General features: G+C 36.3%; 1 protein-coding gene across 2 annotated transcripts in view; it reads left to right on the forward strand.

Moving 5' to 3' along the window:
* Positions 1-6,747: 6,747 nt before the first annotated feature.
* LOC149264240 (uncharacterized) overlaps positions 6,748-14,573 on the forward strand; it is a 35,703-nt gene continuing 27,877 nt past the window's right edge. Inside the window, exons 1-11 of one of the 2 annotated variants that reach the window (XM_089427859.1) lie at positions 6,748-7,329; positions 7,452-7,553; positions 8,018-8,240; positions 8,401-8,513; positions 9,680-9,796; positions 9,975-10,118; positions 10,231-10,913; positions 11,729-11,850; positions 11,961-12,052; positions 12,313-12,565; positions 12,662-12,731. In XM_089427859.1, coding sequence (XP_089283985.1) covers positions 7,473-7,553; positions 8,018-8,240; positions 8,401-8,513; positions 9,680-9,796; positions 9,975-10,118; positions 10,231-10,913; positions 11,729-11,850; positions 11,961-12,052; positions 12,313-12,565; positions 12,662-12,731 — 1,898 coding nt within the window. In that variant the 5' untranslated portion in view covers positions 6,748-7,329; positions 7,452-7,472. The remainder of the gene's footprint in view (positions 7,330-7,451; positions 7,554-8,017; positions 8,241-8,400; positions 8,514-9,679; positions 9,797-9,974; positions 10,119-10,230; positions 10,914-11,728; positions 11,851-11,960; positions 12,053-12,312; positions 12,566-12,661; positions 12,732-14,573) is intronic. The other variant, XM_089427866.1, reaches the window with a different exon arrangement.

Raw genomic sequence — 14,573 nt, forward strand, 5'->3', positions numbered from 1 at the left:
TAGTAAACAAATGTTTGGAAGGATATCTTCGTTGCTTTGTATCTGATAAACAGACACAATGGGTCAAATGGTTGCCTCTGGCTGAATGGTGGTATAACACTTCCTTCCATACAGCAACAAAAATGACCCCATTTATGGCACTTTATGGGTATCAACCACCATCCATCACATCATATTTAAGAGAAAATTCTAAGGTTCAGGCAGTGGAACATCACATCGAACATCAACAACAAGTCCTCCAACTCTTAAAGGATAACCTCGTGTTGGCACAAAATAGAATGAAACAACAGGCAGATCAACATCGCAGTGAAAGAAGTTTTGATGTAGGTGATTGGGTATTCCTACGGCTACAACCATATAAGCAAATGTCCCTAAAGCAAGCTAAGAAGGATAATAAATTATCACCAAAGTATTATGGTCCGTACAAGGTGTTGCAAAAGATTGGTACTATGGCATACAAATTGGAGCTTCCTGCAGCTTCTCGATTGCACCCAGTTTTCCATGTTTCATGTTTAAAGAAGGTTATAGGCGACAAGCTCCCAGTTCAAACAATATTGCCAGAACTTGACGAGGAAGGAAAAATTATATTGGAACCGGAAGCAGTCACAGAAACAAGAACTCGACAGCTACGAAATCGATCAATTTCAGAGTATCTTATCAAGTGGAAGAACTTATCCGCTGAAGATTCCACATGGGAGGATGAGAATTTTATGCAGAAGTATCCAGAACTGCTCAAGCGTTGAGGACAACACTTTTTTGAAGGAGAGGGGCATGTTGGGTCCCTATAATACTAGTGATTACCCCATTACTATTGTAGTTATACCCCTTATTTATATTGTTGTGCCCCTATTACCCCCATATTGTTATTTCTGTGCCCCATAAAATCCCTCTATTGTTATTTTTGTGGCTTTATATTATTATTGTTAGGTCGGCTGGATTATATTGTGACTCCTTAGACTCCTATATATAGAAAGGAGGTTTTGTCATTTGTATCATCCAAGAATTGTTCATTTATGTAATGTAAAGGAGGTTGCCCCCTCGAAGAGGCTGAATTCTAAGGCGTGGATCTCTCTTTTCTATCTTTTTGTGAGCTGGTTTCATAACATATGCCACGATCCATCCTTCTTGTGCACCAATACTACTAGAGAATAGAAAGAACTTTGGCTAGGTTGAATTATACCAGCCTCTAGCATTTCTGCAACCATGCGTTCAATTTCACTCTTATGGGCACAAATATATCTATAAGTTTGATGTCTGGAGGAACACTTCTTGGAATTAAGGGAATAATATGAGCATGATCGTTGATAGGTGGGAGACCTTTGGAAGTCTCAAATACCTTAGAAGGATTGTGAAGAACTCTTTGGAGATATGGAGAAATGGGTGACTTAGATGTTTGAACATCTGGTCAGCATAATTGTGCAACTACACCTCGTCGTTCCTTCTTCAAAAGCTTTATCATGCCGTTAGTGTTGATTATCTTACCAGGTCTCCTTGCAATAACCCTTAATTCAATTTCCTTTCCTTCCCAAAAAAAATCAAGAAAAGTTATTGAAAATTAAAAGACATCGTCCCTAAAGATTGCAACCATTGGACTCTTAATACAACATCAATACCACCCATTGGAATGGAAATCATTGCACTATTCAATACATATCCCCCCATGGTTAGATTAATATAATGGCACTTCTCTAAGAAATTTATAGTTCCTCCATCTATAACCACCACTTGAAACTTTCATGTTGGATATGAAAAGGAATTCAAATCCTTGGCTATCTTACAATGAATAAAATTATGGGTGCTACCCGAATAAATCATCATTATTACATTTTTCTTCTTGTTATATCCTTTTATCTTGAGAGTTTAAGGAGTGGTAATTCCAACCAATGCATTGCAAGATATGGCTGGATGAATATATTCAACCCTTGAAGTTGGTTCTTGGTGAAAATATTCATGTTTTAATGTTTCTTGTTCCTTTTTTCATCCTCTTCACAATCTATGTATATAATTTCTTTCCAGCCCACTTATGACCTTTATTGTATTTGTTATCACAATTGTATCAAAGTCCTTTTTCTATTTTTTCATCTAGTTGTTGTGGTGCCAACCTTGTAGGTTGTGGGAGGCTAGGAGTAGTAACACTTCCATCTTTATAGTTGTGAGTGGTAGACCTCCTTATTGCCATAATTTTTCTTTCAACATTTCTACCATATTGGACACATTCTCCAATGACTTAGGTTCCCAAAGGTAAACCTCATGCTGGATGTTATCCCTTAAATTCCCTAGGAAAACATTGAAGTCAGATTCTTCTCTGGAATATCAGTTACCTTGATATTCAATATTTGGAAATTTTCAATGTGCTTTGCAATTGAACTCCTTTGTTTGAGATTTATCAATTGGTTAAAGGTATTGCTCTTTGTATCCTCATAATGTGCTATCGATTCCTCTGTAAACATTGTCCAAGTGAAAAATGATTTATGAGAACAAAGCCATTAATACCATACAAACTGATTGGGTTATAAATACAAAGAGGCAATGCATACCTTTTGTGTGTGTTGCACATCATATAGATCAAAGAACTGCTCCATCTTTAATATCGATGTTACCATATCCTTGCCATCAGTCTTCCTCATATTGATCTTTGGGATGTGGTTGGTCTTCAACCCAAAGTTAGAGTCTTTAAAATCATGATTCACATTCCTTTTGTTCTCATCATGAGTTTCATGGAATACCTTATCACCACTAGGAAGCATTTCTTGTAACAACTTTTCCAAACCTTCCTTCAAACCTTCCATGTCCCCTTTTATTTTTGTTTTTAAACCATCCTTCAAACCTTCCATGTTCCCTTTTATTTATGCTTTTAACCATCCATCTTCACTTTCATCATTGTTTCTAATTCACTTTTGGTTTCTCTTTGTGAGAGCGAAAATTGTTGCACTTGTTCACATAATTTTAATATATCATGTTGCATTTCTTCCTCTTCTTCATGCATCATAATAGAGCTTTCTGTGGACTTAATGGGTGTATCATTTTTTTGTTTGTGATCATTTTGGAATCAAATAATGATATCTATGATTAACTATGCCATTTGAATAGCTTCAAACTGATTTCTCAAATAATAGTTATGGAATTTAAAAAATGCAAATCTTTTTTGTTTTTACGAGCTTGAATTTTAGTTTGTTGATTTGACCGACCTTGAAGCTATTGTATCTCTGTGATTTCAACCTCCCAAGGTCTGAAAATTCATTATGAGGTAGCTTGTTGTGTCTTCTTTCCACCCCCACAAGTTAGACCAAGATTGGATTGTTTGAGACAAAGTTATGCCAAATCTCCCATGATGACTCGATTATGGACTAGTTCAATACACCGAACTTGTACAAGATTCCACGTGTCACTATTTCAACCTTTGGCCCTAAAACTTCTACCCGAAACACTACAATATGTGCACTTTTAGTATTTTTTTATGGAATTCAAATCCGATGCTCGAAGAGAAAGTTATGATGATTTTCCTTGGGACACATGTTTGAGACTGAATTTTGGAGCATACAAAACCCTAAATTCCTTGGACCATATCTCCAAAAATATAGTGAACCAAGGTTTGAAATTTTAAGGAGATGTTCACCAAGATTTTGCCTCCATGTGGTAAAAAATTCACAGTTTGAAGGTCAATAGAAAAGATGTTATAGAGAAAATGCCACGATGATTAGTTTGGAGTAGCAAAACCCTAGGATCAAGAACTCTAATACCAAATGTTATGTATCTAGATCAAAATAACGCAGAAACATAAGAAACGATAGATCAACAACTTGTTAGTAAGTCACTTTGCGTGGGAAACCTCCTTTTACATCACATAAATGAACAATTATTGGATGATTCAAATGACAAGACCTCCTTGGTATATATAGGAGTCTAAAGGGTAAAGCTATAATTAGGCCTACATATCAATAATAATGCAAGGATACAACAATGACAATAGTGGGCTTCTATGGGGCACAAAAAAGACAATATAGGGGCTACACTATAGAGACTTAATAGAACCCTGTAAGGCATATCCTCTTCTCTCTTTCCTTCGGTTATAAAAATGTACATGCAAAGGAATAGGGACTCACTATGAAGTTACCTTATGATGTTGGAAACTACTACAAAGTCCTCCTCCACATCTAGTATGCTCACAAAATACCACTCTCATATATTTTTCTCAACTATGGACCAAGATACAATGTTAAAGAATGGAACTCCTCCTCCTCCTAGCTACTTAGTATTTAACATAGTCCGATAGCCATATAGGGGTAGAGTTTTAACATCTTCAACCCTCATTTGTAATAAGGTTTTGGACTTTCTAGAATATTCTCGAAAGTTCACATGTGGCTAGGCTAATGTGTGTGAGTAATGGGCACTGATGTGGCATCCACTCATACGATGATAGTTAATAAGGTAGATTGTGAGAGGCATAACTTTTTCACATGAGCTTCAATTGAGGTGATTTTTTGCACTATTGGAAAGGTCTTGATGTGTAGATCAACATTGAAGGCATGGCACAAGTCATGGACACTTTAACCCCCAAAAAGCATCATTTGAATGACTCAAGATGGTCTTGGATCCCAGTTTTGCAAACTTGGACTTGCATGCTAATTCCTTCAATTTTCCACCTAGAAAGTACTAAATGGCAAGTTATAGAGTGAACTAATTCAGATAAGTTTCTTTGGCCTTTTTCAACACTAGCCACTCAATTATCCTTCAATTTGTCATTGGGATTTTTTGGTCCATTAACATCTTAGAATTTTTGTGGTTTAATTTGTGGAGCACGAGTTCCTCTTTTGTGTGTTGGAAATATGATTTTCTTTGGGTTATTCTTGTTGTGCACTAGCTCGAGCCTCAAAACATCTTTACTAGGAGCCGATGTTGTGGTTTCCCTTGGTGTGTTGTGCTCATGGATTACAAGGAAGCCCAAGAGTTCAAAAGGGTGCTTAGAAGGCATGGAGAGTCCATATAATGTAACAAAACCTCTCATCATTCAATGACTTATAAGGTGCATGAAAATGGACATTGGTGCACTTCACAAGATGCTATAATCATGAACACATTGGTTCAACACAAGTAGAAACTTTATGCACCAAAGACCTAATGTAATATGTTGAGGAATATGGTCATTGATCCAAGTAAAGGCTCCTGCTCAATAAATTCCAGTCACATGATGCCAACAAATTTATTCCAAGTAGATTTTAAAGAGAAAGACCTAGTTCATCAAATGATGGAGTACATGGAGCTAAGAAAATTAAAATCCCTTCCCTCCAACATCAAATATAAAGCAACAAATAACTACTACGCCTTTTTCTAAACACCAAGAATTTAGGAGTTTTTTAAAAGCTATGTACTTGCAAGTATATTTGTAAGAGCCTTTGAGATGTATTAATTGTGGACTTTTACAAGTTATGTTTTATGGCACATGGGAGCTACCAATATTGCTTGAAAACTTAGGACCAACTGTTTTTGTACTTTTGTTATTTAATGTTGATGCAACTTTTATAATATGAAGTTTGCCTTTAGATTATAAAAATAATAAGATAAAATCCTACATCTAAAAAAGTTTATGAAAATTTTATTAAAATGAACTATTTTCTTTTTAAAAGCTCTCTAAACAACATTATTACAAATAATTTGTTTACAACACTTTAGTAAAAAAATGCTATAAAACTTCACTATGATAAATAATTTATATCCTAAAATTTTAATGGAACAAATTAATTACCTCACTTTAAAATCTTTATTAAATGCTTATTTTAAAAATTTAAAAGAAACTTTGAATACCTTGTTGACTTTAATGAAGTATTTACCCATTTTTAAAACTTTATTAAAAATCTTATAAAAACTTTAATATAACCAAATATTTATAATAGCTTGTGTTACACATGTAAAGTTTCATTCAAATATTTATCTTAATATTCACATTTTTTTATTTATTTATAATATTTATTCTTAAATTTATAATCTTTAATTTTATATATATAAATTTTTATAAAACAACATTTTATTAATATTTTTCCTTTTAAGATGAGGTGGGTAAGATTATTTATAGATTTTGAATTAATACCTACTTAATATTAAATTATAAGTAGTATTTTTATATTTAAATTCTTTTAATACTTTTCCATTTAAACTTTTATAGAAAATATCTTACTTTATCAATATTATTATCACATATATTTATTAAATTCAACTTTGACTGATTACAAATAAAAATCCCTTTTATATTAATATCACCACCTTTACTATATCATACAAATAAAAAGATATCATAAATGACTATACAATATAAACTAAAATATATATTTATTGGGTTACTTACCCAATATGGCAGGACAAATCATTATATTTTTTTTAAATTAACTTTCATTTAAAATAATAATGGAAAAACAACAAACTCAAAATAAAAATCAAACATTTAACCAATCTTTATAATATCTTAATCCTCACATAATTTAATCCCCACATCACTTCAAAAACTAAATTCACAAATATGTATCTCTCCCTTATCCTAACTACAATCCTTAAACAAGATCAATTTAGAAAACAAAACCCACAACAAAAATTCCAATTTTCCATGATGCTGCATAGACACTGACTGGAAACCAACCCAATCTCAAATGGCAATGTCAGAGAGTCTCTTACATCTCCCCACCCTTCTTTTCTTTTTGCCTCGACCCGATTGCATATCTAATCCCTGGGATGGGGCGCTATATATTGCAACTTAACTCCACCGCCCCCAAAATTTTCATCATGTTTTTGCCTTGAGGCTTGAACAAACCCCATTGACTGTCCATCGCCCGAGAAGCCTAAATCGAGGAGGAAGGGGCGCATGGCCACATAGCCGCGGGGGCAAAAAGTTGAAGGCAAAAATCCAAAGCCCCAAATTACATAGATCTCCTATTAATTTCCCAATTCCTCTCGCTCACCACCCAAAAGATTATTTCATTGATTCATCCATTCCTCCTCACATTTCATCCCTTCACCTTCTCCTCCGACCTCCTTCCCTAAAAGACAAGGACACAACAAGCAGCCAGAAGAAGAAGGAAGAAGAAAAATTTGTATCGGATGGCAAAGTGGGTGTCGGATTGGTAAAGACAGGGGGGTTATGCAGATGATGCAGAAGCAGCCAAGCTCAATAATTCTGCAGATGCATTGATCAAGCCACAAAATTACACAATTTCGTAAGCAGAAAACAGGATTTCGGTGTTTTGGGTTTGAAAAAAACAGGGATTCCTGAGTTGGGCATAAGCTATTTATACGCAGGAATTCCTGAGTTGGGCATCAGCCATTTCCACGCAAGGATTCAAGGTAGATAGATGCTCATCTGCCCTACAAATTTTCTTTTTCTATTTTTTCCAAGCTCCCAACTCAGGATTTGAGTGTTTGTGTGTGGATTTCTGTCCCATAAATCCCTGGTGGGGATCCTGTAGTAAGAATAGTATCAGGCAGTCATGGTGTCCACAAGGCGTGGTTCAGCGAACAACAAGCGTACGTCTCCATCTCCGGATCTGCCCGGGCCCAAGCGCTCCAAGGTATGGGATTTCGTCCTGCCTTAATTTTTATTAGAGTCTTCTATTTCGGGTGAGGGCATTACTGAAAAATTTATCCGCTATGGTTGTTTTGGGTGGGCCTTTTTAGCTGGGCGGGGCTGAATTTTTTTCATCTTCAGTCGGTTGGATGGGTGTCTGAATGCATTTGACCTGTTGGGTAAGTTGGATTGTATCTGTGGTGTTGCAACATGGGATTAAGTTTGGAGATTTGTCTGAAGTTCTAGATTTGGCAGGTGGATTCTGGCCTTATAGTTAGCTGGATAGTTGCAAGGGTGGAGATGGATTAGGAAATTGCTGTATGGGGTGATTGAGTTCGGTGATTTGTTTGGGGTTTTAGATTTAGCAGGTGGGTTCTGGTGTTATGGTTAGCTGGGTGGTTCCATAGGGTGGAGGTGAATTAGGAAAATGATTCTGATTTTATTGCATTGGGTTTTGTTCTTTTTTAGTCTGAGGTGCTGCCAGAGGAAGAATCTGTTCGTGGAGACGACTGTGGGAATTCTAAGGAATTGGCATCATCCACTGCCCTCGACGACCACCCGCAACCTGATCTGCACAACGATTCTAGTAATGATGCTGTGATGAACGATATGCCTGGCATTAACAAGTCCAACGAGGTGTCTTCCGAGGTTGAAGGTGCAGAAAAAAATGCGGAAGCGCCCCCATCTTCAGGTCAATTCATTGATCAGCCTGAACTTAGCTATTAGATCTGCGCTGGTCTAAATGACTATCTGTCTTTGCTTTTTTCCGAATGACTACCTTCCGTTGCTGTTTTATTCCATTTTTATTGTTCATGTCGGATTGAAATCTGTCTTTTCTTAAATGTCTGTAGACCCGGAGAAGCCAAAGGGCTCTCCTACGGGCAGTAAGTTGCAAAAGCTAGCATTGAATCTTCAAGCAGCTACCGCCAGACCTTGGGGCAAGTTGATATCTCAGTATCCGCAGGTGAGGTTGGCGAGTTTCTAGTCAATTTTAAAGAATTGGTATCTTTCTTCCATTGCGGGTTAAATTTTAACGAGATGGTTTTGGAAGCTGCGTCACTCTGGCATATAAATAGAACCAATAGTTCTGTAAAGTTACAGTGATTATCAGAAATAGAACAGAGTGTTTTTAACACGACAGAATTGCCACCTGCCGATTTTCACCAGAGAAATACGGTGAACTGCCCATTAGTGATGTCCAACATATCATCACTGAGAATTTTTTAGCTGGTAACAAGAATGCTTCCAGTGAATTCGGGGGTTTAAGTTTTGTCAATGACGATATCTCTCACTCCTCCCCAGCAGAGTACTTGTGGTCATAGTCAAATATGCTCTGTTGGTTTATTTCATCATTGAAGGGTTGTAGCTTGCCACCATTGCTCTTATAAAGGAATGTGTTCAGATTAGATAAACCCAAGCATGCTTGCGACTTCTTACTTAGGTCCTCTTTCCCTAGTAATTATTTTTGAAGTTAAAAAAGTAAAGTGCTGAAACAAAAGCTTAGCCATCACTCTGGCATCTTACTGTCCATTATGTAGATCAAAACACATCTTTCTTGGCCGTCCTTGCTGGATTCTGGCAAAGCAATTCTGCCCTATAACCCTGTTTGATTGGTCCAGCAGGAAATACATCCTGGTGAGCTCACATATCAATTTGGTGACTCTGAAAACCTCAATTGCATTGGTGGATTTCACGAAAATAGTGTTTCCATGTTGGGGCATAATTTGGCTGCAGGTTCAGAGTAAAATAGCGCATAGCATGGATATCTCATACTGATGTCTGGAATGTTTTGTGGAATATTTATCCTTGAACGATTATTAGTGCTCACAATTCTTGCTGGATTTTGTACTTTTTGATTGCATCTGCCCTGAAATGCTCCCTTGCATTTCTAGATTGGTTTTGTTCCTAGATGCTATTTGGCAACATTTTCACTTGTTTTTTTGTGCTCTATTGCTCTATATGGGGGCTGATATATTATTTTACAGATAAAATATGTAGCAAGTAATACAAAGGAACTTGCATTTGATATTAATGTGAAGTTGTGTGCTTTTTGGCATCTGGAAGTGTCTCCATTTTGTAAATTTGCTGACTTGATTAAATTGCTGAAATGTTCGTTATTTTTGTTTCCAGAATCCAAATGTAGACTTAATTGGCACAGTTTTCACTGTTGGACGGGGCAAAACTTGCAATTTGTGCATAAAGGATCCTTCTATTAGTACAGTTTTGTGCAAGTTGAAGTATACACCGGTAATCTTTATTGTATCTTCAGTGATGCTGGTTTGTGCTTCAAGACAAAATGATCTTGTGCAATCATAAAATAAGTAAATTTGTTGGTCAATTGATGTAGCAAAATTGTTGTGATGCATTCGTTTTCCTGGATAATTTAAATTAATATGGTCCCTTTTGATGAAATGAAACCAAACAGCGTGAAGGTCCTGTGACAATTGTTCTTGAAAGCACAGGCAGCAGTGGGTTTGTTCAAGTAAACGGAAAGCATTTTAGAAAGACTAGTGTTGTAATTAAAGGTGGAGATGAAATTGTTTTCAGCCCTACTGGAAACCATGCCTATGTATCCTTTTTCTTGTTCTTAGTAAGAATTGTGTCTAACTCATGTTGTAAGGTGGTTGTGAACTTTTCATTGTTCTCAAAATGTAGCCATTTTCCTTAATTAGTAAATGCAGATTTTTCAACCTCTAATAAATGAAAATGCGTCAGCTTCAGTTGGACTGACAGAAAATCAAAGAGCCACAGGTAAGGTAGCACCATTTGAATCAAGATCAGGGGATCCTTCAGCTGTAGCAGGAGCATCAATTTTGGCATCTTTGTCGAGTTTGAGGCCAGACCTAAACTTGTTGCCACCACCTGCTGCAAATATTGAAGAGTCCCAACAAGGAATTGATAGGCCTCAGTTGCCACCTTCATGTGAAATGTCAGATGGGTCCGTCTCAGATATTGAAGTAGCTGGTCAGGCGGGAAAATCGACCTCCGATCCAAATGGTGCAGCTGATATTCCAATGAGTGACAAAGCACCTGTTATTTTATCTGCAGATATAACAGCAACAAATGAACATCTAAATCTTGACAGCTCGGATGCTGGTCTTGAGACAGATATTGGAAAGTATGGGTTAAATGAATCATTGAGACCTCTTTTAAAATTTCTGTCAGCATCAAACCACTGCGACAACATGGATTTAAGTGGACATATTTTTAAACAATTTTGTGAAGAGAGGAGAGAAAGTGGAAGAGATGTTGACTCGTCCGTCATGTCTGCTAAATGCCAAGCTTTGAAGGAAGATTTACGAAGAGGGATTATTGATGGAAAAGACACTAATGTCTCATTTGATAGCTTCCCGTATTACCTGAGGTAAATGGGATTTTTTGTGACTGTCACATTTCATGATAATGTTTGGTCATAGGTATTGACATGAGAAAATGTGACCAGATCTGTACAATACCTCATATTGGCCTTTATGTGATGTTTGTGTTTCCTTTTGTGTTAATTAAATTTTATACTGTTTTTTGCATGTCCTCCATTGGCTTCAAAATGTTTTTAAAATGAGCTGTTTTGTGTGTTGAGATCCTGCACTGTTGGTTGGCGGCTGAGACCAAGAGAAGCAAAATTCAAGACACTGATGATCAAAATATATCTCGATTCTGAACTTTGTTGTCTAATAAGTTTTTGGTTTTGTTTTTCTCAACTATACATCTGTCTGAAGACGGTAGTAGACATGCCTGTGAGCCTTTATTTGCCAACTAAAGCATTTGCCTAATGGGAATTTTATTTTGGACTAATTTTAGCAGATTAAATCCCATTGTCATCTGTTGATAAAGTTGATTTGTGGTGGAATTGTTATTAAATGATAAACATGCTTTTGAAACCATCTCTATGTTTTGTATTAATTTTGTGGGATATGTTATAAATTATTTAGCTTTAGAATTGCTTCAAATTATGTTAATCATAGCTTCTAGAATGTGGCATAAGAAAGAAGGGCAAGTCATTTCTGGTAGGCTGTTACTGTAGAAAAGGAAGAAGTGCCATGTTCTACGTTGTGATGTATTTTGAATCAGCAAAAGCTTGGGTTTCTTGTTATCTTTGTTGTCAATGTTTTGATTCTGAGCTTTAGCATTGAAGTCCTGGTTCAGTTGTCTGATTGGCAAGCTGCCTGAAATCCTTTACAGTGAGAACACAAAGAGTGTGCTGATTGCATCAACCTTTATCCATTTGAAGCGTAAAGAATTCACAAAATTTGCAATAGAGCTGCCTACTGTAAGTCCCAGAATATTGTTGTCTGGCCCTGCAGGTCTGTTGTCTTTCCTCCTTACCAAACAATTGCTTTTAGTATATCATTATCATTAAGTTATTTATTCAATTTATCTAGTATCTTGTCTTATTTTAAACTCTTTACTGTAGGCTCTGAGATATATCAGGAGATGCTAATAAAGGCTTTAGCGAATCATTTTGATGCAAAATTGCTTATTTTTGATAGCAGTTCAATGCCATTGGTAAGCTATTATAATGTCAATCAAGGTGGACTATTACTATTTCATGCTTACTATAGTATTTGAGTTTTTTAATTGAAATTGAAGCCGCAGATGATTTTAAATGAGCTATTTTTCTTTTGAGTGTAACAGGAGACATCTGGGAAATAGTGCTTTTATTTTTTTAAGTACAAAATTTGCTGTCACATTCTGGTTACTTTTCAAACAAATTTACTTTATCTGTGTCATAGTGATGTTCATTCATTTGGATCAATATATTGCAGGGCTCATCAATGAAGGATGCAGAAGTTTCGAAGGAAGGCTTAAGATCTGAAAGTAAATGTGTATGCTTCAAGCAACGCCCAGTACATGGTGATAATTTGCAATCAAAAAGTGGGGCTTCACCAGGCACTGAAGTTGATATAGCATGTTGTTCTCAGCCAAGCACTGCATTAAAGTCACAAGCGATGCCAAAGCAGGAGACGTCAGGTGCACCTTCCTTTGGAACTGCTTCAAAACGTCACTCCTTTAAGACAGGTGGGTGATTCAGATGACAAGGCCCTTCTATGGTCCTGTTCAAATTCACTTGATATTTTGAAGTGTTTGTTTAGTAAAAATTCACTTTTTTGTCAGGTGATCGCGTAAAATATGTTAGCTTTCCTCAAAATTCAGGCTATCCTTCATCTCTCCAACCTCCTTCCAGGTAAAGGGTTTGGGTTTGGTTCATCTCAGTTTCTAGATTCTGCAACTTGTCAATCTCTGTAGCAGCTAATCCGTGGACTACTTGTAGGTATGTCACATGATTTGGTTCACATTGTCATGCATTAAGTGGTCTTGAGAAGATAGTCCAGCAATGAAAAATATACCAACTAGTTCCTTATTTTAGTTGTATTTTCTTTATTGGTAGTGCTTTTTTGAAATATTTCTTATTTGCTTTTTTCTGCTTTGGATGCAAGGAAGACTTTGCAGGGTAGAATAAGGGATGCTTCCTTAGTAAATCTGTCTTCGTAGACTAGTGTGCCCCTTGGGTTCGTGCTTATTTGAATTTATCTCAATGAGGGTTAAATTGGCCTAAGTAGGGTTGGCTTTTATTATTCCCAATAGCTTTCCTAAGCTTGGAATTAGTCTTGACTTTTTACTGATAGAAAACCATGCCATCAAGGAAGTTGCAAAAGTTTGTTTACAGATTGAGACCAATAATTTTTTTCTTTTTGTAGGTAATATATCCTGAGGAGAACCTCTAGGCACTTCCCCTCGTTTTGAGCACAGTGGCTAGGGTAAACCCTAGATTCTTTAGGGCAGAAGGCTAGGTCCACAACTCAAAGTGGTTACAACATTATACTTGTTTAAGAGCTCAACATGTCACCTTTTGTGAATTGAAGTTGGTTTGGGAGGATCATACTCGACCACCCAAGGTAGACCCAGTTGATTGAGATTGGTAAATTTTTATATCCATGCACGATTATTTTTTAGCGAGTTTTATTGACGGTGGTTATTTGTAGTTGGATTAATGAATTTTACGATATTAATGGCTAGAGGGTGATTCGTATCATGATCCCTATCAAAAGTTTCTCTCTTACTAGTCTTTCGAGCATGCTTATTTGAAAGAAGTCTTCATAAGGGGAATAATGAATGTGCTAGAAGATTCTAGTTGTCTTCTTTAGTTGGGATAAAAATATTTCTGGCTAATAAATCAACATATGTCAAATGTTGCATTGGTGGAATTTGATGGCCTTTCCTTGTTATTATGTCAATTTTGGAGACCGGTAGCTTTCTTGGGTATGCATTTTTGTTCTGACCAATATAGGCTTTTCTATCATAAATCCATGAAACAAGGTGGTATTTCAATTACTTACATATAAAAAAGAGTATGGTTGAGTGCGGGGAAAAGATAGAGCGATTGGGATTTTGATTAACATTGCATAAAAGGGAGATGTGTTGGCCTTTAAAGGGCTTTTTTGGGTTTCTGGGATTAGCCATATTGAAGGCCCCAAAGAGCTCATAGTTGAGGAAGAAAACATATGGCCCTTTGCATGAAGGAGAAATTTACCTCTATAGGAAATCAATGAAGCATTCTTTTCATGGAATCATTTTGGCTTTGAAGAACAAATGGGCATTCTGAGTTGCCTTAGAGAAAAGTGGGAGCTAATTTGAGATTGGAAGCTACCTATACTATAGCATTTTGAAAGGATACAAATTTTGGTTAATAGAAAGAGGTACAATTTTGAGATGCATGGAGTAGCAAAAGGTTGTTCTAGGGTTTGAAGTCAATGCATTTATTACATAAAGTTAATGCAATAACTAGTTAAATGAGGTGCAAGTCTTCTCCAAGAGGAAGGTGCTTGTTGAATCCTTAGTTCTAATTCCATAGACAAGAATACCAATATGAATCTCAAGAGTAGATTGAAGGTAGTTGAGTCATTGTTGCATGATCAACATAGTTGTACTTGAACTTGATTTGTAATCTATATTATTTTGAGATTCTTAGGAGCCAAATAAGCTTCCTCTTTGGTGTTGTTTTTCCCATGTGGGTTCTTGGGTAAAT

Source organism: Pinus tabuliformis, chromosome 6 (genome assembly GCF_031772625.1).
Source record: "Pinus tabuliformis cultivar Carrire ecotype Pingquan chromosome 6, CPIR1, whole genome shotgun sequence".
Lineage (NCBI taxonomy): Eukaryota > Viridiplantae > Streptophyta > Pinopsida > Pinales > Pinaceae > Pinus > Pinus tabuliformis.